This window comes from Sphaerodactylus townsendi, linkage group LG01, assembly GCF_021028975.2.
Source record: "Sphaerodactylus townsendi isolate TG3544 linkage group LG01, MPM_Stown_v2.3, whole genome shotgun sequence".
In the NCBI taxonomy this organism is placed as follows: domain Eukaryota; kingdom Metazoa; phylum Chordata; class Lepidosauria; order Squamata; family Sphaerodactylidae; genus Sphaerodactylus; species Sphaerodactylus townsendi.
This window is the reverse complement of record NC_059425.1, coordinates 11334843-11362550: the sequence shown is the minus strand read 5'-3', so window position 1 is coordinate 11362550 and position 27708 is coordinate 11334843. Positions and strand designations below refer to the sequence as shown.

At 45.1% G+C, this 27708-nt stretch overlaps 1 protein-coding gene and 2 long non-coding RNA genes across 3 annotated transcripts; 2 read left to right on the top strand and 1 right to left on the bottom strand.

The window, feature by feature from the left end:
- On the bottom strand, positions 1–27542 carry LOC125430376. Its single transcript, XR_007244165.1, has 6 exons — positions 27532–27542; positions 24515–24520; positions 13498–13502; positions 11049–11137; positions 1304–1310; positions 1–11 (listed from the first exon to the last, which is right to left on the bottom strand). It is a non-coding gene; the product is annotated as an uncharacterized LOC125430376 (long non-coding RNA).
- LOC125430286 (NFX1-type zinc finger-containing protein 1-like) lies at positions 4785–12315 on the top strand. Its single transcript, XM_048492237.1, has 2 exons — positions 4785–4813; positions 9417–12315. Exon 2 carries the CDS (start codon positions 9441–9443, stop codon positions 10980–10982), a length of 1542 nt encoding a protein of 513 aa, XP_048348194.1. The 5' UTR covers positions 4785–4813; positions 9417–9440; the 3' UTR covers positions 10983–12315.
- Positions 21414–23961, top strand: LOC125430449. The gene is made up of 2 exons (XR_007244175.1): positions 21414–21523; positions 23400–23961. It is a non-coding gene; the product is annotated as an uncharacterized LOC125430449 (long non-coding RNA).
- Positions 27543–27708: the final 166 nt, after the last annotated feature.

Genomic DNA, 27708 nt, shown 5'->3' with positions numbered 1-27708 from the left:
ATCATGCTAAACTAAATCGTTAAAACATCATTCTCGGAGCTCTCTCAGCCCCACCTACCTCACAGGGTGTTTGTTGTGAGGGGGGAAGGGCAAGGAGATTGTAAGCCCCTTTGAGTCTCCTGCAGGAGAGAAAGGGGGGATATAAATCCAAACTCTTCTCTTCTTCTAAAGCTTTTTTTAAACTCCCGTTTTTAAAAATCCCGTTTTTAAAAATCGAGAAGTTCTCAAAAGGATTGTTGAAGGTTTTCACGGTCGGATTCAACCGGTTGTGGTGGGTTTTCCGGGCTGTGTGGCCGTGGTCTGGTAGATCTTGTTCCTCACGTTTCGCCTGCCTCTGTGGCTGGCATCTTCAGAGGCATCTCTGAAGACGGCAGCCACAGATGCAGGCAAAACGTTAGGAAAGAGATGCACCAGACCACGGCCACGCAGCCTGGAAAACCCACCTCAGCCAGTCTTCTCAAAAGCTCTGCTGTGGACTTTTCCCTGACAGGAAGAGGGGAAGAAGGAGGTTTCTGGGCATCACTCGACAGCCCTTTCTGAAGAAATGAAGCGGCCACAGATAACATCCTTAGAATGAAAACCAACACAGTTGTTCCTGCCAACCCAATCTTCAGATGCACACAGCAAACTTCAGAATGGACAACAGTAGACTATCGAAGCCATCAGAAATTGACTTACCCAAACGTCCGGTAAGATCACAGGATTCAGGAATTCTGAGGATGAGGGAAGCCAGGACTTTTATATACTTCCAAAGTTTCCTGGAACATGACAGCTCGGTGTGTAAGATACTCAAGCCGATGATTTATCCGTCATCGCTGCCACTAATGGCTTCTAATAGCTGCCACTCGGAAACTCCTGCCCTTATTTGGGGACCTGTTTTAGTACATACTTCGGATGTACCTCAAATATGTTCCATCCCTCCCAATAAAAATAAAATAGCCTGTCCTGTAACGTGAAGGAGATTTTAAACGATTTGTAATGGTCAGGAGGGGCTGTGATTCAGCATCAGGGCACTTGGGTTGCATGGAAAAGTTTCCGTGGCCAACTCTTGGAACGCTCAAGTCCTAGCGACTGTGACTAGTGAAACATTCTCTGCCGGGGTCCCCAGAAAACGCATGCAAGCTGTAATAGTCAGCGACGAACTAGTTAGACCAATTATCCGCTTCTTTATGAGACACCTTCATTAGATTCCTAGAAGTGACGTTTAATGAACGTGGCAGGGCTGAAAATGAATCCTGAGGAAGTTGACACACACACACACACACACACACACACAACTTCACTATGCAAGAATGGACTGGACATGTCAGCTCCTGCTATCATGACTTAGAATGAAAGGCGTGTTCCGTGCAGCCTGGGAATGCAGAACTCAGGAGGCATACTGGGAAAACCAATGCTTTTCAATGGGAGTCCGCTGAGTGGCTAAGATTCCCTCCCGCGTCAGGGGAGGGAAGCAGAATTGTGGGCCTGATATATCTGTGCTGGGGGATATAATGCTTTGTATCAATTTCTCAATGGATGCAATGTTAACAACTCCACAAACAACAAACGCGCTGCAACAACCACTATTTTATCAATTGCGCTAAGCCCACATATAAAGTGCAATACATAAAGTGCAACCAGTGAAAAGGGCAAACAACATCAGAGCCTAGACTCTTACAATACTACACATATCACATCACCCTACAACATAGTCAAGGTGACTAAACGGTGTCTTCTTCACTCGGCCCTATGTCTTCGTCCTTATAGGTACTTGGACGGGACCTCTTCTTTGAAGATAATCAATCACTTATCAATAGCTGCATATACTGCATTCCAGTCAGTAGAAGTAAGTCTATATGGCAATGCGGACCGGTCTGGGCCCAGTCCGTCAATTGAATGGATGTGAGGAAGTCACCTTGAGTAATTATCCCGATTAAGATTGAAGAATTAATTGTAATCTGAAGAAGAATCTATCGAAAACGGTTACAGTAGCGCAACCCGTTTATGATTGGATATTCAATTGACGTATATGATTGGATATTCAATTAATGTACTCAGTTCTGACAATATAACTCACCGGCTTTCCTAGGCTTGCCATCAATAAATGAGAATTCTGCTTTCAAAGCACTGATTCCTTCATTGACCAAGTCTGGGGTTGTGACAGACCTCTTGAGATTTGGACGCTCTGCCTCTGTTGAAGATTGCTCCAATGGCCCAGTTTTGCTGGGGAAAAGCCTAGTCCTTCATCAATTTTTCTTTCTTTCGGGGATTTCTTCAGACCTGTTGGTGGGATTTCTCCAGGCCTGAGGAATGGCGGCAGCGGCGGAAAACGTTCCAGGGTTCAAGTGTGTTTCAGCATAGAATAGCAGGCATGTGAACAGTGAAGTGTAACGTGCAGCCCTTCAGTTCAAATGCTATGGCTGATAAGGTTCTTTATAGATCCCCAGTGACCAACTATAGGATCATATTGTGGGTTTTTTTCTTCAAAACATCTTGAATCACTTGATCTACTCTCTTGTGTGTGGTGATGAGGACAAATCTCAGCACCGATGAACTGTCAACCTAAACCAGTGGTGGGATCCAAAAAATTTAGTAACAGGTGCCCATGGTGGGTGAGTATATTCAGAACAGTGAAGCGTAACGCTTTCAGTGGGTCTGGAAGGCGGGGGGCATGATGGGGGGCGTGGGCCAGGCATTCCGGGGGCGGGGCATTAATAATTTCTCTGTTACTGTAAAAAACTCTTACTGTAAAAAAAAAAAAAGTTCCTAATTTCCAGCTGGTATCTTTCTGTCCATCATTTAAACTCATTATAGCAAGTCCTATCGTCTACTGCCAACAGAAACAACTACTTCTCCTCTAATTGACTGCCTGTCAAATACTTAATACTTTCAAATACCTTACATTTTGTTTCTAGGAAATCAAAAAGAAGGATACTTTCCTTAAAACAAGGAACTTTCACCATATTTCTAAAACATTGTTTTTAAAACAGCCCAACAGGGAGGAATTTACATCTCCTTCCATTTAACCAGCCACATAGGAAACAACAGGACTTTATGATTTTTGGACCTAATGGAATTTCTAACGGAAAAGCAGACCCAATTAGTAACCCCCTCTCGGCACACACAAATAATTAGTAACCCACTCTCGGGAACTGCTGAGAACCTGCTGGATCCCACCTCTGGTCAGAGGTGATTGGTAGGTGGGATTAGTCAGATCGGTACCAGGGCTAAAATGCGCCCAGGGGCATGACCCTTTCTCTGCATTCCCCCGCCTGGCTGCCTTGCGCCCCCTGCCCACTTAAGGGAGCCAGAGAGCCAGCACAGAGGAACCTGTTACTAAATATTTTGGATCCCACCACTGCCTCTGACTAAATCCTAGGCTCCTTAAAATTCTCTCTGTGTATTTTGCTAAGTTATGTGTGAACCTTTTAAAATTATTTTTGGCTTTCTCAATAAAATTATTAAAAGCAGCTGACTAAATCAGCTGGTTGAAGATGTTCTGGAGAAGAAAATCTTTCAAAACGATCCTATAGTGGATCTTCAGTGGTCCATAACAAGCCTCATCAGTTGTTGTATTTGAACTGATGAGTTGTGCATGAAACATCAATATTCATGCGTCCGCCTTTCCAAGTCTGAATAATGAAGACATGATTTATCCACTACACCCACCTATCACTCCTGAAAAATTCCCATTGACAAGTATTCAAAGGTACCCACCAAATCTCCCTGAAAGTCTTCCTCTATCAAAAGTGGATAACTGAAACATAAGTCCTTATATCTGGAGCTAACATGTCCAGTCCAGTCCAATCTTATCTATCCATCCATCCATCCATCCATCCATCCATCCATCCATCCATCCATCCATCCATCCATCCATCCATCCATCCATCCATCCATCCATCCATCCATCCATCCATCCATCCATCTATCTATCTATCTATCTATCTATCTATCTATCTATCTATCTATCTATCTATCTATCTATCTATCTATCTTTCATTCATTCATTCATTCATTCATTCATTTGTTAGGTTTATATACCGCCCTCCCCCGGAGGGCTCAGGGCGGTGAACAACATATAGAATAGAGCACATATGTCAAACTAAAATCCGTTAAATATCAATTAATATAGGCTCTAATAAAATAAACCCCACCCCATTAAAATGCAGCATTATTAAGATCAACATAAAAGATGGCACCTACTATCAATTCCCTTAAAAACCATAATGCATAATGCATTGTGGTTGGAGTTTTTGTCGTCATCATTATTTGTTTGTTTTGATGTGTTTGGCCGGCAACTGTCTCAGCATGCAGTTTCAACCCTGCAATGTTTATAAAATGTCGCTAATTCTAGGAGCATAAAGAAGGCACTTCATAGCACGGCAGGCCCTCGGCCCACCTTTCCAGACTGCTTGGCAGCAAATCTCCACGGTCTTTGGCTGGGAAAGTCCTCCTAACCAGAGTTTCTTTCAACTGAAGATCTCAGGGAGTGACCACGGAAACTTTTGCATGCAAGCCAAGTGCCCTGCCACTGAGTCATGGCCCCTCCTGATCATTACAGATTGTTTAAATTATCTTTTTTATCGTGAGTGGTGGAACGAACTTGAGGTACATCCAAAGCCCGTGCTGAAACAGGTCCAAAGATGAGGGCAGATGGCCACAAAGTGGCAATTCTTAGAAGCCATTTGTGGTGGTGCTGATGGATAAATCATCAACTTGACTGTCTTATGCATGAAGCTGTCAAGGTCAGGGCATTTGAAAGCATATAAAAGCCCTCCTTTCCCTCAGCTCCTGTACAGCTGGCTTTTTTTCCATCTCGTTGGCAAGTTGGGTAAGTCCATTTCAGGTGGCTGGAAAAGCTACCTTTGTCTATTCTGAAGTCTGCTGCATGCATCTGAAGATTGGGTTGGCTAAGAATGGGTTGGTTTTCGTCCTAAGTATGTTTTCCAACTCTTTTTTTTAATGAGCTGCAAAATAATTTTAAGATGACCGTTCTTTCCCCTTTTCAGTCTAGGAAACATTCACAGGAGAGATTCTTAGGAGTCCTTTGGGGAAGGGGGTTAAAATGGGATCTTTTAGTTGAATTTTTAAAATAACTTATTTTATGTACAACATTCTGGCTCTCTTTGCACAAACATTCTGAAATGTTTTCAGTCAGGAAATAAAACATTTCCTCCATGGAGTTCCTCATTGTTTTCCCCTCTTAGGCTCATTCCGCACATGCAGAATAATGCCCTTTCAAACTGCTTTCAGTGCTCTTTGAAGCTGTGCGGAATGGCAAAATCCACTTGCATACAGTTGTGAAAGTGGTTTGAAAACGCATTATTTTGCGTGTGCGGAAGGGGCCTTACATTCTGAAAATGTTTTATCTCTCCCCTCTAAATGTTTTTTTTTATGAAACTGCTTTTATACCGATTCTTTTCTCCATAACATTTTAAAAACATATTTCCTTGCTGAGCGGTCAAATATGTAATGTTTTAATTTCTCCTGCTGCGTTTTCTGCACCTCTGAGCTTTCCGTGAACCTCTCCTCAGTGCCATTTTATTGAGTCCCTGAGCTCATTTGCGTCTTTATTTTCGTCACTTCTCTAGTTTGTTTAAAATTGTTAAATCCTTGAAATATTGATTACACACAGCAACAAAGAATCCACGCATTGACTCTTCAAAGCACTGATTCTTCACATAGTCCAAAAAGGGGAAAAAACCATGGGGTAGATAATGTTGACAGAGAGAAATTTTTCTCTCTTTCTCACAATACTAGAACCAGGGGGCATTCATTGAAAATGCTGGGGGGGGGGGGGGAAGAATTAGGACTAATCAAAGGAAACACTTCTTCACGCAACGTGTGATTGGTGTTTGGAATATGCTGCCCCAGGAGGTGGTGATGGCCACTAACCTGGATAGCTTTATAAAGGGCTTGGACGGATTTATGGAGGAGAAGTCGATCTATGGCTACCAATCTTGATCCTCTTTGATCTCAGATTGCAAATGCCTTAACAGACCAGGTGCTCGGAAGCAACAGCCGCAGAAGGCCACTGCTTTCACATCCTGCATGTGAGCTCCCAAAGGTACCTGGTGGGCCACTGCGAGTTGCAGAGAGCTGGACTAGATGGACTCTGGTCTGATCCAGCTGGCTTGTCCTTATGTTCTTAACCCTCATGGCAGCCATAAAACGTTTTGAGGGGGTGAGTGTGAACAAATGGGGTGAGTTGAAAACATTTTGCAAACAGTTCTGCGGATGTTTTAGGTGACTCATGCGGAAAGGACCTCTATTTGGGAACGACTTCAGACTTTTAGGGAAAGTAGCGTAGTAACATTTAATATAAATAAATACATATCTCATTTGCTTCAACTGGAGGTCACTGTTCAAAACGATGTACTCTGGTACTATAGCTTCTTTCACTGAAACCCTGTCTCCCAAGAAACAGATTGTGGGTCCGTGGTAAGAGTCTCTGCGTGGCATGCAGACATTCCCAGGTTCAATTCCAGAAACATCTAGTTTTCTTTAAAAAAAAAGTTCAGATAGTAAATCGTTTTTTAAGAAAGGGTTCAGATAGTCTACTTGTGATCCTGGAGAGCCACTGCCAATCAGAGGAGACAACATTGATAGGATAAACCAATAGGCTGCCTCAGAATTAAGGAAACATCATTATTAGTTTAGGAAATTTATATACCAGTGGTGGTGAACCTTTGGCACTCCAGATGTTATGGACTACAATTCCCATCAGACCCTGCCAGCATGGCCAATTGACCATGCTGGCAGGGGCTGATGGGAATTGCGGTCCATAACATCTGGAGTGCCAAAGGTTTGCCACCACAGTTATATACCATCTTTCCAGAGATCTGCTTGAGGTAAGCCATAAAAATAAACTTTGACCCGTCTAGTATGTTCAATATAAGCGTGGGCAAAAAAGATACATCAATATTGTGTGTTATTCAGGATCTAAGGATCTCGTAGTCTTTCTTTCTAATTTTAATCTTCCCTTACTGACATTTTTGGTATGCTAATGGAAGTCCAGTGTTTAGTGAATTCATTTAGATTAGGAGCTAAGAGCACCAGGCTATGGGGCTCAAAACAAGGTGAATGTTGGATTCAGTGAAAGGCCCTTTGGGATTTTCGGCCTTCCAAACAATTCGTTGTCATACTTTCAAGTCTCAATGGCCTCTTCCACACATGCAGATTAATGCATTTTCAATCCACTTTCACAATTGTTTGCAAGTGGATTTTGCTATTCCACACAGCTGCAAAGTGGATTGGAAGTGGATTGAAAGTGTGTTATTCTGCAGGTGCGGAAGGGGCCATATATATCTCATTATTTCAATCTGATCTTATCCCACAACTGCAACATTTTCTTGGGTGACTTTGACCAGAGGAGTTTTGTCTTCATTATCCATTGCCTTTTAGGTGTTCTCAAACAGTAATTGACAATGTGTATCTCAATGTGTATGAGAGCCAGTGTGTTGTAGTGGTTAGCAGTGGTGGACTCTAAACTGGAGAGCTGGGGTCGATTCTCCACTCTGCCACATGAACAGGGGACTCTAATCTGGTGAACTGGATTTGTTCCTCTGCTACGCAGAAAGCCAGTTGAGTGAATTTGAACTAGTCACAGTTCTTTCAGAACTCTTTCAGGCCCACCTGCCTCACAGGTGACTGTTGTGGGCAGAGGGAGGGAAAGGAGTTTGCAATCCACCTTGAGTCTCCTTATAAGAGAGAAAGGTGGAGCATAAGTCCAAACTCTTTTTCTTCTTCAATGTAAGTCCTTTCTTCACAGCACAAAAAATCCTGTCTCTTCATTTTTTGTCTGGACAGCATGGGCAAAAAAAATGTGTCAGAGGAGACAGTGGCGCATTCCGCACATGCAGAATAATGCACTTTCCAACTGCTTTCAATGCTCTTTGAAGCTGTGCGGAATAGCAAAATCCACTTGCAAACAGTTGTGAAAGTGGTTTGGAAACGCATTATTTTGCGTGTGCGGAAGGGGCCAGTGAGTGTTTTCCTCTGCCCACTTTTAATTTCTCAGTTTTTCACAACTGTCATTTTCTGCTGCTTGACTCTTCTGTTTTTCATGCCATTCGCTAAAGTAACCCTGGGACATTTGCTCTACAAACATCACTTCTGGCTGCCTTTTAATTTACAAAGTACATGATTCAGCATTTCCTGCCAATTCTGGCAATTTGAGGAGGTTTCTTCGAAGACACGAACATATGATATGAGAATCGATTCTCATATCATGGGTTCATGTCTTCAAAGACACCTCCTCAAAAATAAAAAATAGGAAAACTATGGCCCCTTCTGCACATGCAGATTAATGCACTTCAAATCCACGTCCACAGTTGTTTGAAAGTGGATTTTGCTATTCCGCACAGTAAAATCCAGCTGCAAAGTGGATTGAAACTGCACGTGTGGAAGGGGCCTATATAATGCTGGAGGTGGCAGGAAGCACTGAGTTGAATCACGTACTTTGTAAACTAAAAAGGCAGGCAGCAGTGATGGTTGTAGAGCAAACATCTCAGGAGCAGCAGTGGCGTAGGAGGTTAAGAGCTCGTGTATCTAATCTGGAGAAACCGGGTTTGATTCCCAGCTCTGCCACCTGAGCTGTGGAGGCTTATCTGGGGAATTCAGATTAGCCTGTGCACTCCCACACACGCCAGCTGGGTGACCTTTGGCTAGTCACAGCTCTCTCAGCCCCACCTACCTCACAGGGTGTTTGTTGTGAGGGGGGAAGGGCAAGGAGATTGTAAGCCCCTTTGAGTCTCCTACAGGAGAGACTCCTCCTCCTCCTCCTCCTCCTCCTCCTCCTCCTCCTCCTCCTCCTCCTCCTCCTCCTCCTCTTCTTCTTCTTCTTCTTCTTCTTCTTCTTCTTCTTCTTCTTCTTCTTCTTCTTCTTCTTCTTCTTCTTCTTCTTCTTCTTCTTCTTCTTCTTCTTCTTCTTCTTCTTCTTCTTCTTCTTCTTCTTCTTAACGGCTGGCGACACAGAGGTGTTAACTGACAGAAAACAGCTGGGGTGAGGAAGGGAGAAACTGACAGCGAGACCTGTGTGACTGGGTGGGAGAAAATCTCTTGTGCTCCGCACAGGACACAGGAGATCAATTTAAGCTGACTTCAGAAACAAGATTTAGCTTTTTTAAAAAAATGGGTTAAGTTGAAATAAAATGTTTTGGCGACATTTTGGGGGGAAAAGCTGTGCGACGTTTCTCCTCCAAACGCTTCTTTTCATGTCCTCAAGACATTTTATTTCTGCTGTGCAGGAAGGACCATAGTCTGAAATAAACCTTTTTTCCTTAACCTGACCCCAACAGGTTGGCCACTGTTTTATTATGCTGACACCTAGCCTTACTTGGAATTTTTGGGTAGGTTTTTTTTTGACAGAACCCTGTTGAGGCTTATGGTTTCTGAGACACGGACGCATGTTTAACCTTTCTAATCCATTCCAGATTTCATCATCCAAATAAAGAAAGATGTCTTGCTATCATCAACAACGTAAGCAACTGTGCCTGCCTCCTCTTTACGCGAGGACGTGCTCTTCTCAATGTGCGAAGCCTTGCCGCCCAAGTCATCCTTGCCAGTCTGTGAAGGAGTGCCAGCCATGCGATCCCGAGTGTGCAGAACCCCACCACCCGTGTCTTCCTCGCCAGTGTGTGGAGCTCCGCCAACCATACACTTCTAAGTGGGTGGAGTCCTGTTCCTCATATCCTCATGATTGGGTGAAGGTTGACTGCCCATATGCTCCTAAGTTTGTGGAGTCTTGCCACTCATGGTCTCCTCATCAGTGTGTGGAGCCCTGCAACCCATGTGCTCTCAAGTGTGTGGAGCCCGGTGAGCCCTGTGCACCCAAGTGTATGGAGCCCGGTGAGCCCTGTGTACCCAAGTGTGTGGAGCCCGGTGAGCCCTGTGCACCCAAGTGTGTGGAGCCCTGTGAGCCATGTGCACCCAAGTGTGTGGAGCCCTGCAACCCATGTGCACCCAACTTTGTGGAGTCCTGCAACCCATGTGCTCCCAAGTATGTGGAGCCTTGGCAGTCATGCGCAACCAAGCGTGTGGAATCCTGCAACCCATGTGCTCCCAAGTGTGTAGAGCCTTGGCAGTCATTCACAACCCAGCGTGTGGAATCTTGCAACCCATGTGCACCCAACTTTGTGGAGTCCTGCAACCCATGTGCACCCAAGTGTGTGGAGCCTTGGCAGTCATGCGCAACCAAGCGTGTGGAATCCTGCAACCCATGTGCACCCAACTTTGTGGAGTCCTGCAACCCATGTGCTCCCAAGTGTGTGGAGCCTTGGCAGTCATGCGCAACCCAGCGTGTGGAATCCTGCAACCCATGTGCCCCCAACTTTGTGGAGTCCTGCAACCCATGTGCTCCCAAGTGTGTGGAGCCTTGGCAGTCATCCGCAACCAAGCGTGTGGAATCCTGCAACCCATGTGCTCCCAAGTGTGAGGAGCCCTGCCAACCATGTGCACCTAAGTGTGAGGAGCCCTGCCAGTCAAGTGCAATCAAATGTGTGGAGCCGTGCTACCCATTTGCAACCAAGTGTGTGAAGCCTCGCCTGCCACGTGCTCCCAAGTGTGAGGAGCTCTGCAACCCGTGTGCTCCAAAGTGTGAAAAGCCCTACCAGCCACGTGCTCCCAAGCGTGTGGAGTCCTGCCAACCATGGGCTCCCACATGTATGGAGCCCTACCAGCCCTGGGCCCTCAAGTGTGTGGAGCCCTGCCAAAACGTGCACTCACGTATGTGGAGCCCTGCCCCTCGTGTACCTCAAAGTTTGTGGAGCCCTGCAACCCGTGTGCTCCAAAGTATGTGGAGCCCTGCGACCCGTGTGCTCCCAGGGGTGAGGAGTTCTGCCATCCCTGTGCTCCCAAATGTGTGGATCCCTACCAGCCATGTGCACCCACGTTTGAGGAGTCGTCCCAACCATGGGCTCCCAAGTGTGAGGAGCCTTGCCACCCATGTCTTCTCACCACTGTGTGGAGGTTTTCCAGCCCCGGTGTCCCTAGCCCTGTGACCCAGTCTGTGCTCCACCTTATGCTTTAGCTTGCTCACCATGTACTCCAGCCTGTGCAGCTGTAACGATCAACCCGTTTGATCCTGCCATGTCTTTTGTCCCCTGCCTGGGATGTGGGGACCTGTCTCTTCTCATTCCCCTTCCCTGCTGTGCTTCTCAGGCCTTATCAGCTTTCCTGCTTTGCTTCTCAGGCCTTATCAGCTCATTCGACATACGCTGTTGTAGCAAGTGGTGTGGAATATAGGTTGTATTGATTCTGGTGGCGGAGGGGAGGTGGTTTGTTCTTCTCAGGATAATTGGACTGGAGGGATGCCATCCTTCCTTGGGAATGTCAAAAATATCCCCTGCTAACATTTTAGAGTCAAGGTTTTATTTCTATTGGCAATGCGATATAATGAGCATACCTACCCCAGATCGACTCAGGAGTACATCTATGGAGATTACTCCCAGGACAGTGTTGGTGTGAGATCAGCCTTGATTTCCATTGGTTTGTGCAAAATTCTGTTAATGCTTTCAAACATGCTTTCTCTGCGTGGTTGTTGTTTTCTCAGGGAGCACGTCACAAAAAGTTTCAATAAGTTCAGCCACCTGGACGTGCCCAGCAAAAATATGAGATGTAGGCCATGGATGGAGTTTGTAAAGTAAGAAGGGGAAAAAAGGGGGGGAAATGTTGTTTTTTTTTAATTTAAAGTTCTTTTAAACAAACAAACACATTTTCAATTTTGTGCGCCGATTTTCCACAGAATAGTTTTCAAACTTGCTTCTAGGATTTGTCTACTCAAACGTATTTCGGCTCTTCTGCAAAGCTCAGTACTGATGTTTGGTGATTATTCTGAGCAAGGCAGGATTCACAAATTGTTTATGTACCATTATTATTATTTAGTAACAACAACAACAACAACATTTAATTTGTGTGACATTTAACCTGACCATCACTTCCTCTTGGTTAGATCTGTGTGTTTCCCTTCCATTTTTCTCTGGGGAAAGTGGGTGATGTTTGTTATTCCACCATCAAATCATGGTGCGGGGTCTGCAAGCCAACGCACCAGCCAACAGTGGTCTGGAAACCATTGAGAAGATGGTAGAATAATGGGCTGACTCCACTTGGCAAGGAGAAGCGGCACTCAACATTCCAGCGGGCATGAATGTACCAGCGAAATGACAAACCACATCAACACTGTTCATTCCATCTCAAAAGATGCTGTTACTCCTGGTCCCGAGATCCACTTTAGTATGCTACCAATCATAAATGTCCTGGAACAGATTCCATTTGTACCCAGATTTCCTGTTTAGTGCTTTCAGTTTTCTTCATTAAAACTTTCGCTTCATATCACCTCTTCGTGGAGTATTTTTCTTTCTTTCTTCCCCTTTCATACCTAGGTACTTTGATAAGCCTTTATTGGCATAAATGACAGTACTGCAGTCCAACGACAGTGCAAACAACAGATGAACGGATGAGCAAAGCAAAGTTAAGCTTTTGTAATTTCAAGCAGAAAATCTGCAGCTGTCTCACAAAATGTCAAATCAGTACTATTCAGAGGAACAAAACAGCACTTCACGGAGAATCAATATATTCAATGAATGTATTTAAGTATATTTAAATTGTCCAGTTACTGAATCCAATAATTGTACATCCAGTTTTTTCAATTCAATGTCAATTCCATATAGAAAGTACTTCCCAAACGACTCGCGCGTTTATAAGTACGTTTTCACTGTAGTCTTCCTCAGGAGAAGCAATTCTTTCAGGAAAGTTATTCATTCATTTGCTATGCACAGGTCTTTCTACAAATAAAACCAATTTTGTAAAATTGTTACTTTATATAAATGTTCAAAATGTTAAAAATGGTGTTAGATATTGCTAGAATCTAATGTACAAATTATACTATGTTGTTTATTTATTTGTAGAAAGACCTGTGCATGGCAAACGAATGAATAACTTTCCTGAAAGAATGGCTTCTCCTGAGGAAGACTACAGTGAAAACGTACTTATAAACGCGCGAGTCGTTTGGGAAGTACTTTCTATATGGAATTGAAATTGAATTGAAAAAATTGGATGTACAATTATTGGATTCAGTAACTGGACAATTTAAATATACATAAATACATTCATTGAATATATTGATTCTCCGTCTTCAGTGTGTGACGCGCTGTTTTGTTCCTCTGTCATTTACGTTACACACAATTTGGCTTGCTTTAAATCAGTACTATTCAACAAGTAAGGTATCCTGTGATAGTCCGGCAACTGAAAGAAATTTGCCAAAATTGACTCCTTATATTTGGACCTGATATTTTCATGCCTAGGGCATTCAAGCAAAGAACGCATGAATGTTTCCACACTGCCATTATGATAAGGGGAAATCTTTTGGTTCGATCAATGTTCCTGTATCTTCCAGTCAGAAGAGTCAAAAGTAATACATTAAACTTAGCAATTGCCAGGGCTCTTCTTCATTCAGGCTTTGACGACATATTGCCATACTTCCTTGCTGGGCTGGGATCAACATGCTAACCGGAGAACATGTTCTTTTAGCTGTATACCTAGGTATCTGGGAAGTCCTGATAGGATATAGAAGACCTGGTGATTCAAAACAGACAGTATCTCAACCCCCTCAAGAACTTAAAGCCAACCATGTTGCTGTTATTGTTTGTTACTTAAGCAGTGTTAACAACTTGGGTGATACTTTACCCAGAATACAACACCCTATTGGGATAGGTTGCCAGCTGGCTGAGCAGTACCTGGAGATTTTAGGAGTGGAGCCTGGGGCAAGTAAAGTTAGGGGAGAGAGGGACCTCAAGAAGAAGAAGAAGAAGAAGAGTTTGGATTTATACCCCACCTTTCTCTCCTGGTGGCTGAAGGTGGCTTACAAGCTCCTTTCCCTTCCTCTCTCCACAACAGACACCTTGTGAGGTAGGTGCGGCTGAGAGCGGTCTGAGAATTTTGACTAGCCCAAGGTCACCCAGCAGGAATGTAGGAGTGTGGAAACACATCTGGTTCACCAGAGAAGCCTCTGCCACTCAGGTGGAGGAGTGGGGAATCAAACCCGGTTCTCCAGATTAGAATTCACCTTCTCGAGTAGCATTTGCCAGCCATCCACTATGAGGTAATTTCCAGCTGGCTGCAGAAGTGCTGGCATTGCATCAGGGGGATGCTCTAGCAGTTGCCCCCCCCACTCTGTAATTTCCATAGAGTTCTCAGGAAAGTGGTACAGCATCTCCCTGTGCAAAGCTAGCTCTTGCATATAGTGCCAGAAATCACATCATTGCACATTACACATTGCTTTCCTTCTCTTTTGGCTAGTCTGCTTGTGCCCACCAATCCACTGAGTGGCAGCAGGCAGATGCAGGAATAGCCAAGAGATTGCCCGCCATAAGCAGGCACCTGGGACCATTATATACAGTCCCCCCTCCAACAGCCATTTTTCCCAGGAGAACTGGGCTTGTATTATTATTTTATTTCTTATTTATTGGATTTCATATCCAACCCTTCCACTCATGGGCTCAGGGCAGGTCACAACAAATACAAATACATCACTATAAAGATCAGTTAAAACTATTTCCCGAATGAAAACCAAATAGCAATATTAATATAAACATTACCCCTGCTTTCCAACAATACTTCCTGGAGGGGATAAATGTTGGACAAATGAAGAAGGGAGGCTAGATAGTAACAACCGTAGCTGCCTCAACTGGATGTCTGGTGGGACAGATCTGTCTTACAGACTCTGAGAAACTGAATCAAGTTGCACAGGGCCTGGGTCTTGCTAGAAAGAGCGTTCTACCAGGTTGGGGCTAGGGCCGAAAAAGCCCTGGCTATAGCTGAAGCTCCTTTGGGCCGGGGATCACCAGTAGATTTTCATTTGCAGAGCACAACACTGTTCAGGGGATGTACAGGGAAAGACAGCCCCTAAGATGCTCTAGACCATTTAGAGCTTTAAAGGTTAAAACCAGAATCTTGAACCTGATTCGGTACTCCACCTGGAGCCAGTGAATTGAGAAAACTCAGCAATCAAGGAATAAGAGGGGAAGTCCTCCTATGGATTAAAAACTGGTTGAGAAACAGGAAGCAAAGAGTGGGTGTAAATGGGAAATTCTCACAATGGAGAGATGTAGGGAGTGGTGTCCCCCAAGGATCCGTTTTGGGACCAGTGCTCTTTAACCTATTCATAAATGGCCAGGAAGTAGGGGTGGGTAGCGTGGTGGCCAAGTTTGCAGATGATACCAAATTATGTAGGGTGGTGAGAACCGCAAAGGATTGCGAAGAGCTCCAAGCGGACCTTGACAAATTAGGGGAGTGGGCTAGGAAATGGCAAATGCAGTTCAATGTAGCAAAATGCGCATGCGCTAAGCAAGCGGCGTAGCAAATTTACGCAAAAAGCGTAAATTTACGCGAACGGTGTAGCCGAAAACCGAGGCAAAAAAACATCTGGGGGCGACCGGCGAAATCCGAAACCGGCAAAAACTGAAGGCGATGATTACCGAGGTTCCACTGTATTTGAAGGGATGTCATGTTGGTGAGGGAGCAAGCTTGTTTTCTGCTGCTCCAGAGGCTAGGACCAGGAGCCATGGGTTCAAGGCAAAGGAAAAGAGATTCCACATACACGCTGCAGGGGTCAGTGCTATCAGTCACAGACCAGGAAAGGGATTTGGGCGTCTTAGTTGATAGTTCCATGGGAATGTCAACTCAATGCATGGCAGCTGTGAAAAAGGCAAACTCTATGCTGGGGATAATTAGGAAAGGAATTGAAAATAAAACTGCAAAGATTGTCATGCCCTTATATAAAGCCGTGGTGCGACCGCACTTGGAGTACTGTGTTCAGTTCTGGTCGCCACATCTCAAAAAGGATATTGAAGAGATAGAAAAAGTGCAGAGAAGGGCAACGAGGATGATTGAGGGACTAGAGCGCCTTCCTTATGAGGAGAGGCTGCAGCGCTTGGGACTCTTTAGTTTGGAGAGGAGACATGTGAGGGGGGATATGATTGAAGTCTATAAAATTATGCATGGGGTAGAAAATGTTGACAGAGAGACATTTTTCTCTCTTTCTCACAATACTAGAACCAAGGGGCATTCATTGAAAATGCTGGGGGAAAGAATTAGGACTAATAAAACGAAACACTTCTTCACGCAACGTGTGATTGGTGTTTGGAATATGCTGCCACAGGAGGTGGTGATGGCCACTAACCTGGATAACTTTAAAAGGGGCTTGGACAGATTTATGGAGGAGAAGTCGATTTATGGCTACCAATCTTGATCCTCTTTGATCCAAGATTGCAAATGTCTTAACAGTCCAGGTGCTCGGGAGCAACAGCTGCAGAAGGCCATTGCTTTCACCTCCTGCACGTGAGCTCCCAAAGGCACCTGGTGGGCCACTGCGAGTAGCAGAGAGCTGGACTAGATGGACTCTGGTCTGATCCAGCTGGCTTGTTCTTATGTTCTTCTTATGTTCTTAATTTGAAAGGTATATGGCTAACAAATAAAGAGTTGTGTGTGCATTGTTGTATTTTATTGTAAGCGGCCCGGAATATAGCAATGGAAAGGCAGGGTATAGATACATTAAATTTTTTATTTTATTTTATTTATTTATTAGATTTTTATACCACCCTATCCCCGAGGGGCTCCGGGCGGTGTACAACAAAACTAATACAACACAAGTTCGGGAGCAAACTATACAATTAAAACAACAGCAACCATAGAAGCCCCATCATTAAAATATACTAAATTTCATTAAAAACAGCGCTAATACCATAGTAGAAGGTGCCCGGTAAACCCTTTTCCTTAAAACCCTCCCATAGGGAGCAGCCGGACTCCTCCATAGGAGGGTAATCTAGATGTATTCGAGCAGGGGCGCCATACTCAGCGGCTGGTTGCTCCAAAGGCCTGGGGGAACAACTCAGTCTTACAGGCCCTGCGGAATTCACCAAGATCCCGCATGGCCCGGACAGCTGGAGGAAGAGTGTTCCACCAATCTGGGGCCAGGGCCGTAAATAAATAAATACACAGAGGAAGGACTGGCAAACCACTTCTGAATGTCTTTGATTCTGACCTGGATGTTCCCAGGCTAGCCCAATCTCAGCAGACAGGGTTGGTCTTGCCTAGAACTTGCATGGGAGACCTCCGAAGAATACCAGGGTTGCTATGCAAAAGCAGGCAATGGCAAATCCCCTCTGGTTGCCTCTTGCCAGTGCCCCCCCCCCGCCCCAGTGATGGTATTCAAATAATTTAACAACTTCCAGTGGTGGGATTCAAATAACTGAACACCCGGTTTGCTGACCTCATGACCGTTTTAAGTATATAAAAAAGATATACCGAAAGGTAGTTTATTATTTCATACAGTTAATACTTAAATAAGAGCAACAAAAGAGGTACCGTATATACTCGCGTATAAGCTGAATTTTCCAGCCTTTTTTTAGGCTGAAAAATGCCCCCCTCGGCTTATGCGCGGGTCACCCCCACCCCCGCAGAGCCGCAACGCTTACTCATGAGAGGCTGCAGCATTGCCCTTTTAAGAAAACCATAGAGAGTGGCAGCTTCCCTGTAGACTTAGAGCCTGCAAGAAAGAAAGCCGGCAGCTTCCCTGAAACCACGCCTTAAACTTAGAGCCTACAAGAAAGAAAGCGTGAGTTAGAGAGGGGAACGAGGCATTCTCTGCTTCACTTTCTCCTGCTTTCAGCTACTTTCACTCTCCCCAGACCCGTTCGCGCCTCCTCACCCCTCCTTAAAAAGCCTCCCAAAGGATTCTGGGGCGCTCCTTTCCTCCAGCTGTGGCTCCTTTGCTGGCTCAGCATCCTGCCTCCTGACGGATCTTTCCCACCCTCGGCTTATACGCGAGTCAATAAAATTTCCCAGTTTTTTGAGGTAAAATTGGGTGCCTCGGCTTATACGCAGGTCGGCTTATACGCGAGTATATACGGTACACAAAAATCCTCCCTGAAAGTCAAAATATGGACAGTGGCTACAGTGGCAGAACACGGGTGTGGTTTGGTGTGGTTTGGTATCCTCTCATCCAGACTATGATGCGGCATCTAGAAAAGATATCTCATCACGCAAATTACAGTGTGGCACCTGGAAGACAGCCTATCTGTCAACAACCATAGAAAAGACAGTAGAGTAATGGGATGACACCACTTGGCAAGGAGAGGTTAATGGTGGAGATGTCTAGTCATGATGGGGTTGCTCGTGTAAAAAACATTAGATTGACAAATTCAATACCACACAATGCATAGAACTGAAAAAATGACATTGTGTTCACACCTGATGATTCAGCAGTGTGATGCGATGGCCAAGAAAGTCAATGCAATTCTGGGCTGTATGAATAGGAGTATAGTGTCAAGATCGAGGGATGTACCTCTCTATTCTGCATTGGTTACACCTCACTGGGATATTGTATAGAGTTCTGGGTACCACAGTTCAAGAAGGATATTGGCAAGCTGGAATGGGTCCAGAGGAGGGCAATCAAAATGGTCAAAAGTCTGGAATTCATGCCCCACAAGGAAAGACTTAGGGAGCTGGGTATGTTTAGTTTAGTGAAGAGAAGGTTAAGAGAACATAAGAACATAAGAAAGAGCCTGCTGGATCAGACCATCTAGTCCAGGACTCTGCTACTTACAGTGGCCCCCCAGATGCCTTTGGGGGCTCACATGCAGAATGTGAAAGCAATGGCCTTCTGCTGCTGCTGTTCCCGAGTACCTGGTCTGCTCAGGCATTTGCAATCTCAGATCAAGGTGGATCAAGATTGATAGCCATAAATCGACTTCTCCTCCATAAATCTGTCCAAGCCCCTTTTAAAGCTATCCAGGTAAGTGGCCATCACCACCTCCTGTGGCAGCATATTCCAAACACCAATCACGCGTTGCGTGAAGAAATGTTTCCTTTTATTTGTCCTAATTCTCCGCCCCCCCAGCATTTTCAATGGATGCCCCCTGGTTTTAGTATTGTGAGAAAGAGAGAAACATTTCTCTCTGTCGACATTTTCTACCCCATGCATAATTTTATAGACTTCAATCATATCCCCCTTCAAACATCTCCTCTCCAAACTAAAGAGACCCAAACGCTGCAGCCTCTCCTCATAAGGAAGGTGCTCCAGCCCCTCAATCATCCTCCTTGCCTTTCTCTGCACTTTTTCTGTCCCTTAGAAGTGACATGATAGCCATGTTTAGATATTGGAAAGGATGTCATGTTGGTGAGGGAACAAACCTGTTTTCCGCAGCTCCAGAGACTAGAACCAGGAGTCATGGGTTCAAGGTGAAGGAAAAGAGATTCCACCTAAACATCAGGAAAAACTTCCTGACAGTAAGGGCTGTTCAACAGTGGCATGAACTACCTTGGAGTGGGATGGAGTCTCCTTCTTCTTAAAGATAAGCTGGGTGGCCATCTGTCAGGAATGCTTTGATTGTGTGTTCCTTCATTGCAGGGTGTGGAGAAATTGCATTGACGAAGGCTTTCACGGCCGGATTCAACTGGTTGTGGTGGGTTTTCCGGTCTGTGTGGCCGTGGTCTGGCGGATCTTGTTCCTAACGTTTCCCTCAGACTTCCCTCTGTGATACACCTCTGAAGATGCCAGCCACAGACGCAGGCAAAACGTTAGGAACAAGATCCACCAGACCACAGCCACACAGCCCGGAAAACCCACCACAACCTGTGGAGAAATTGTCTCCTTCCCCCCTTCTCCTCTTCTCCAATCAGGTATCATAGATTTGGAGAACTGAAAAAATGCCAGAGGGATAGCAGGAAGAGCTACCTGACCCAGGGGAAAAAGATATCTTGACCCAGCCTGACCCTGAAAGAGGGGTGCAGTCTGGGAACTGATAAAAGTGCTGGGAGCAGAGAGGTGCAGTCTCTTGCTCTTTCTGCTGGGCCATTGAATGGAGCAGACCCCTGGCCTGGGCTGTGGAGAGAGCAGCCATTTTTGAACCACGGGCTCATCCAGGGAGCTCACTCAGCCTTCCAGGTAATGGGAATTCTTTGAGAACTGTAACCTTCTAAGCTTTACATGCCTACCCTATTTTCAACAATTGCTAGGTACGTTTAGAGAGAGGGAGAGAGGATTTATGTTTATATCTCATCTGTTTTGGAGACCCTTGCTCAATGTGGTGCAGTGCCAAAACCTACTTGTAACCATTTTATTTTCAATAAATACTTTTAAAGCTTACATGTGGAGAACAATGGGTGGACGTGGCCCACCCACCCTAGTAGAGGGAGGAGGAGGGGAAGGAGGGGTGCCATGCAAGGGAAGGGGAGTGAGGGAGGAGAGGGGAGGAGTGGTATGCAAGGGAGGAGATGGAGGGGAAGGGGAGGGAAGGGAAGGGTGGCATGCAAGGGAGGGGGCCCGGCATCTGGACCTGGCCCGCCCACCCTAGCGAAGGGAAGAAGAAGAGTTTGGATTTATATCCCCCCTTTCTCTCCCGCAGGAGACTCAAAGGAGCTTAGAATCTCCTTGCCCTTCCCCCGCCCCCCACAACAAACACCCTGTGAGGTAGGTGGGGCTGAGAGAGCTCCGAGAAGCTGTGACTAGCCCAAGGTCACCCAGCTGGCGTGTGTGGGAGTGTACAGGCTAATCTGAATTCCCCAGATAAACCTCCACAGCTCAGGCGGCTGGGAATCAAATCCGGTTTCTCCAGATTAGATACACGAGCTCTTAACCTCCTACGCCACTGCTGCGTAGGGAGGGGTGGGGAGGGGTGGGGTGGCATGCAAGAGAGGGGAGGGAAGGGGAGGCATGCAAGGGAAGGGGAGGGAGTGAGGGGTGGCATGCACCATGAATCAGGAGGGGGGAGGAAGGCTGGCAGCTGGCAAGCCACTGGGACCTCCAATCTACCCTGTGGAACCCAGCAGAGGGGAACCAGGGGAAACTGAGGCTAGGTCTCATGATAGGAAAGGAAGCTGGAGAGCCCTGACCCTCCCCAGCAGGCAGTTCCTCAAACGGTCAGGTGGTGGCAGCGGTTTACCCAAAGAAAAAGCAAGCTGTCTCCAGGAAAAGATGGCAGCCTGGGAGAGGCTTGGGAGTGGAATAGGGCCTGTCAGGCAAAACAAGCACGTCCCGCCACACAGAGAGAGAAAAGCCCTTGAAGTTGCTGAAATGTCAGTGGGTGTCACATGCCACGTGGAGACCTTGGATTGCCATTAATGCCCCGACACATCAGAGGGCTGGACAGGAAAGGGCATGTGAATCAGAGTGGGGTGTTCCCCCACAAAGGGACTGAAAATGGGATATTTTGCACGCTTCTGCTGCCTCACAGCCCCTCCTGATTATGATAGATCCTTTAAACACAATTCATATTAAGTGATGGACTTTTTTTTCCCCCTGAGAGGGCCGGAAGGAGCCAGATGTACATCCAAAACGTGTGCTCAAACAGGTCCCCAAATGAGGGCAGAGGTTCAGAAGTGGCGATTGTTAAAAGCCGTTTGTGGCGGCGTTGACGGACAAATCATTAGCTTGACTATCTTACGCATGAAGCCGTCATGTTGAGGAAACGTGAAGGCATATAAAAAGTCCTCCTTTCCTTCATCTCCAGAACAGCTTCCTCTTTCAGTCTGGTTGGAGAATCAGGTAAGACCATTTCTATTGCTGGCAAAAGCCTACTGTTGTCCATTTTGAAGTCTGCGGCTTGCCCAAGAAGATTGGGTTGGCGTCAGTAGAACGGGTTGGTTTTAAGTCGTAAGATATTCCATCTCTTTGATATTTTTGAGAAGGCTGCTATTCCATTTGGGAGAAAAGATCCCAACAGAGCTTCTTATTTGAACTTCTGGGGGATCTTTTAAAATGAAGTGTTCTTGTTTTGTTTTTTCAGTTTTAGCATCATGCGTTATTGATTTATTATTTATGGAATGTTATGCTTTGGTACAACTTTGAACTTTTGGGAAAAAAGGTATGGGAAAGTACAAAATTAAATAAAAATATATTGTGTTTAATGTACTGTCGAAGGCTTTCACGGCTGGAACCACTAGGGTATTGTGGGTTTTCTGGGCTGTATGACCATGTTTCAATAGTATTTTCTCGTGATGTTTCTCCTGCATCTGTGGCTGGCATCTCCAGAGGATCTGGTAGCAGTAGAGTAAGCATACTATATATACACGAATGCTTTAAAATGCTTTAGCTTTAAAAGGGGCTTGAATGCTTTAGCTTTAAAAGGGGCTTGGACAGATTTATGGAGGAGAAGTCGATTTATGGCTACCAATTTTGATCCTCTTTGATCTCAGATTGCAAATGCCTTAGCAGACCAGGTGCTCGGGAGCAACAGCTGCAGAAGGCCATTGCTTTCACCTCCTGCATGTGAGGTCCCAAAGGCACCTGGTGGGCCACTGCGAGTAGCAGAGAGCTGGACTAGATGGACTCTGATCTGATCCAGCTGGCTTGTTCTTATGTTCTTATGTTCTTATGTACATGTGAAATACCAAGGGTGGGAGAAAAACCATTGGCAATTGTTAAAAGTGTTACAGGTGCTAAAAGTATATTTCACCTGAGGGTCACCTCTGAAAATGCTTTGCTCTTCCTAAAATAATTTCCTTCTTGGAAGGCTCCCAAAGGAGCAGGCTGTGGCAGAATTGTGAGAATTTCTGCCTTGCACGCAGAGATTCCCAAGTTCAATCTCAGTCATATCCAGTTTTCTAACAAAGGGATCAGAGAGTAGCTTACATTGATGTCAATAGATGGCCTGTTTCATTCTTAATTTAGAAAATGTATATGCCATCTCTCCAGAGATGTGCTTGAGGTAAGCCGTAAAACTCAGCCAAGGTCTGCCCAACACGCTCAAATTAAATCTTGACCAAAAAATGACCTCATTACAACCTGATGTTCAGGATTTGAGGAATAAATAGTCTCTTTCCTAATTTGCATCTTTCCCAACTGATTTTTTTCTTGGTATGCTAATAATTGGCCTGTGGTTCCAGAATTCTCTGAGATCAGTAGCTAAAAGCACCAGGCTATATGGGCTGAAAATCTTTGCAACTGTTGCTTTGCTGTAATAGATGCAAACATCTATACCTCATTATTTTGCCCAGATCTTATCCTGTAGTTGCTACACTTTCTTAAGTGCCTTGGATAAAGAGAGCTTGGACTTCACTCTGTGCCATCTTTTCAGTTTCTTCAGACAATAATGAAGCACATAGATATTACTATCAATTTTATTTGTGGGCTGCCATTCCCGTAAGGGGTCAGGGCAGCTTCTAACACAAAACAATACACTAGAGATCCAGCAACCTGGCCCATCAATGAAATACGTCCCGTCTCCCCCCTCCCCCCCCAAAATCAAACTCTAACAGGCTGATGACTAACTTTTGTTGTCAATCTAGAGCTGTAGGCTACAGTGATTCAGCAGTTTGGAAATGTTTGTTTTCATGGGTTTATTGGTAGATCTTAAAACGATGGAGGGGGTTTGCAGTTGCTAAAACATGTAAGCATGTTTAATCTTTCTAATGCATTCCAGATTTCGTCATCCAGGAAAAGAACAATGTCTTGCTATCAAGAACAGTGTAAGCAGCCTTGCCTGCCTCCTCCTTGTGTGAACACATGTTCCCCGTGTGGGAACACCTGCTCTTCAGAATGTGTGGAGCCCTGCAACCCATGTGCTCATAAGTATGTGGAGCCCTGCAACCCATGTGGTCACCAGTATGTGGGGTCCTGCCACCCATGTTCTCCTCATCAGTGTGTTATGGCTTGCCAGCCCCAGTATTCTCAGTCCTGTGGGTCAGGCTGCTCATCATGTGCTCCAGCTTGCTCCCCATGTGCTCCAGCCTGCACAGCTCCGTGTGCTCCTAAGTGTGTGGAAACATGCACTTCCTCATGCCAAGATCCCTGTGCTTCCGAGTGTCACTAGCTGAAATGACGCAGATGTCCGTGAACGGCCAAGCGAAGAACGGACGATGAAGGCACAAGGCTGTGTATCTTCTCTGCTAAGTCAAAATTCTCTGCCAAATTCTGTGGCTACAAACAGCTTTTCATTTTGCAAAGTGTATTAATCATGCAAAATTAAAGCCTATTCATTTGAATAATTGTTTCTGCTATCCTTTCCTTGCTTTGAAAAATGTATTCCTCTTCTGGCAGCTATGGGCATCGGCAGGGTGCCCTTGACAAACGCGTCTAACCATTCCTGCAATGTTTGACCTGTGAGATAGTACCCCCAAAACAGGGAGTCAAAAGAGAACAATGAAGAAATTTTCCAGACTTTTCTGGTAAAATTCAATGTTACCCTAATTTTACCCTAGAAGAGATAACAGAGTATAACCCAGGCCTATTCAGAAGTAATTCCCATTTTATTCCAGGGGATTACACTCCGGAATATTTTTAGGATTTCTGCCTTAATCTGGTTTCCAAATTCCCTCCAAAAGTCTGTGCCACATTTTGTTGATGTTTTGAAACATGTTTTCTCTGAGGGGTCACTTTTTTTTACAGGGAGCGAGTGGAAAAATTAACCCCATCCCACCCCACATTTCAATCTAGCCATTAGGAAAGTGCTTACAAAATTTGAGGTGTAAAAATCAGTCAGGGATGGAGGAATAAGAGGGGGAACACACTTAAAATGTGATTTTTTTCCTTTAAAACTTTCCACTTTTATTTGAAAAATGGTCTCCGCATAGCCTTCAAACAGGCTGCTAGGACGCCATCGGTTCAAATGCGTTCAGCTTTTCTCTAAAGCTCTGTACTCTGGTTTAGTGATTACCCTGCGTAAGACAAGAGGTGCAAGTTGATTGTATGAAGCGTTAAGCTGACAGTCAGTTCCCTGGGGTTACATTTGGGTGCTTCCCTTCCATTTTTCTATGTGGAATATAGGTGTGGTTTGGAATCTCATCATTCACATTATGATGCAGCATTTGGAGAACGTATCTCATCACAGAAATTACAGCGGGGCACCTGGAAGACAGCCCGTCTGTCAACAATGGACTGGAAAACATAGAATAGACTGTAGAGTGATCGGAGAAGTTAATGGCTGAGACGTCTAGCCATTTTGAGGTTGATCCAGTAAAAAATCTGGATGAACAAATTCAAAACGAGGCAATGCATGAAGTTAAAAAATGAAATTGTATTCACACCTGGTGACACATAGCAGCATTCACAGCATGTGTTGGTGTGCCAGTGTAACCTCTATCTGTGGGTTCTGTGGGGCAGAACTTGGAATGAGTTTGCAACAACAAATTTTAAAAACAAAATGGTTTACTTTCTTAATATAACATCAAACATCAACATTTAACATCACACTTCAAGGTCCTGTTCAGGTTTCATTTCAAGTCCTTCTCGTTACAGTCTTCTGATATTGCCAAGTCCAATTCTTCCCGCAAGTGGGTTAGCTCCTGAAGACTCCAAGGGCTTGGTGAACAGGATTCAACATAATGAAGGTTTCCAGGAGAACTCTCACTCATTACAAACACACAAAAAACCCCCCCTGAAACAATAAACTCCAACATTTACAACATAGCAAAAATAAACAACTACCTTCCCACTAGTTCCCAACAACATTGCAGTTACCTTAACAAGGTGTTAAGGGCTTATACAAACCAAGGTCCAAGTCTGGTATCCTTGTCTCCTCCAAACTACATGAGCTCTGCAGCCTCTTGCTGCTTTGAGTCTCCACCCCTTTCTGGGTCAACCCATTCTGAGCATGGGGGTTACACCAGCAATAAGTCATTCAGTTCTAAAATGTATTATTTGTATAGATCCTGAGATCCACCGCATTATGCTAATCGTAACTGTGCTGGAATCGTTTCCACTTGCACCCACATTTCAGATTGTCTCGCTCTATGGCTGCTCATCATTAAAACTTTCACTTCATGTCACTTCTTTGTGGTGTATTTTTTTTCCTTTGCCTTTCGTCCCTCGGCCTCTGCCGGGAGACCTTGGTGAGCTATGAGAAGGCTTTGCGGTTTAAAACAAGCAAACAGACAGCATCTCAGTGTAACCTCTATCTGTGGGTTCTGTGGGCAGAATGTGGATTGAGTTTGCAACAACAATTTTTTAAAAACAAAATGGTTTACTTTCTTAACATATAACATCAAACATCAACATTTAACATCACACTTCAAGGTCCTGTTCAGGTTGCATTTTCAAGTCCTTATATTTACAGTCTACTGATACTGCCAAGTCCAATTCTTCTCTGCAAGTGGGTTGGCTCCTGAAGGCAGAATTGACAGGGTTCGTGCTCGCCTTCGCGCACGAACACCCATTTGTGGCATAGACAGGACTCAAACAGATAGGCCCGCATGGGCTAGCAGGAGAGCATGGAGTCTGGCCATTTGCAACGCAGACCTGGCTTCTGGGGCTGGCGCATCCATTCGAGCACGTGGGGGAACATGGATTTATGTTCTTCGTCTGCGGAGAGGCCACACAGGCACCTTGATATGTGCAGTAGGCATACCCACAGTTTGTGGTGCCCTTCACACCAGTGGGAGGAGGCACGTAGGGTTGCTTGCACTGGTAAGACATCATGTCTGCAGCGGTCTACGTTCTGCAGGGGAAACAAAGAAGTTGTGTCAGAGAGCGGTAAAATTTACACAAATCGCACAAATTAAAATTTTTAAAAAGAACTCCGGGAATGAGTTTGTAACCTCTATCTGTGGGTTCTGTGGGGCAGAACTTGGAATGAGTTTGCAACAACAAATTTTAAAAACAAAATGGTTTACTTTCTTAACATATAACATAGAACATCAACATTTAACATCACACTTCAAGGTCCTGTTCAGGTTGCATTTTCAAGTCCTTATATTTACAGTCTACTGATACTGCCAAGTCCAATTCTTCTTTGCAAGTGGGTGGGCTCCTGAAGACTCCAAGGGCTTGATGAACAGGATTCAACATGATGAAGGTTTCCAGGAGAACTCTCACCCATTACAAACACAAAAAACCCTTAACAAGGTGTTAAGGGCTTATACCAACCAAGGTCCGAGTCTGGTAGCCTTGTCTCCTCCAACTACATGAGCTCTGCAGCCTCCTCCTGCTTTGGGTCTCCACCCCTTTCTGGGTCAACCCATTCTGAGCATGGGGGTTACATCAGCCCCTCAGGGGCTTAAAACCAGCAATGTTGCTGTGATTGTTTTGGGGGATGCCAGCCTCCAGGTGGGACCTGGGGATCTCTTGGAATTACAGTTCATATCCAGGGTACAGAGATCAGGTTTCCTGGAGAAAATGACTGTTTTGGAGAGTGGACCCTATGGCATTGTACCCACTGGGGTCCCTTTCTTTCACCTGGGAATCTCCAAGAGTTTCCCAACCTAGAGGTTGCAACCATAGAATCATAAAGCTGGAAGAGATGACAAGGGCCATCAAGTTCAACCCCTTGCAATGCAGGAACACATAATCAAGGCACTCCTGACAGATGACCATCCAGCCTCTGTTTAAAAAACTCCAAAGAAGGAGACTCCACCTCTCTCCGAGGCTGTGAATTCCACTGTTGAACAGCCCTGACGGTCAGGAAGTTCTTCCTAATGTTTAGGTGGAATCTCTTTTCCTGCACCTTGAATCCATTACTCCGTGTCCTCGTCTCTGAGGCAGCAGAAAACAAACTTGCTCCCTCTTCAACATGGCATCCCTTCAAATATTTAAACATAGCTATCATGTCCTCCCTCAACCTTTGCTTCTCCAGACTAAACATCCCTAGCTCCCTAAGCCTCTCTTCGTAAACTCTAATTTTTTTACCATTTTGGTTGCCCTCCTCTGGACCTGTTCCAGCTTGTCAATATCCTCCTTGAACTGCGGCGCCCAGAACTGTACGCAATATTTCAGGTGAGGTCTTACCAATGCAGAAT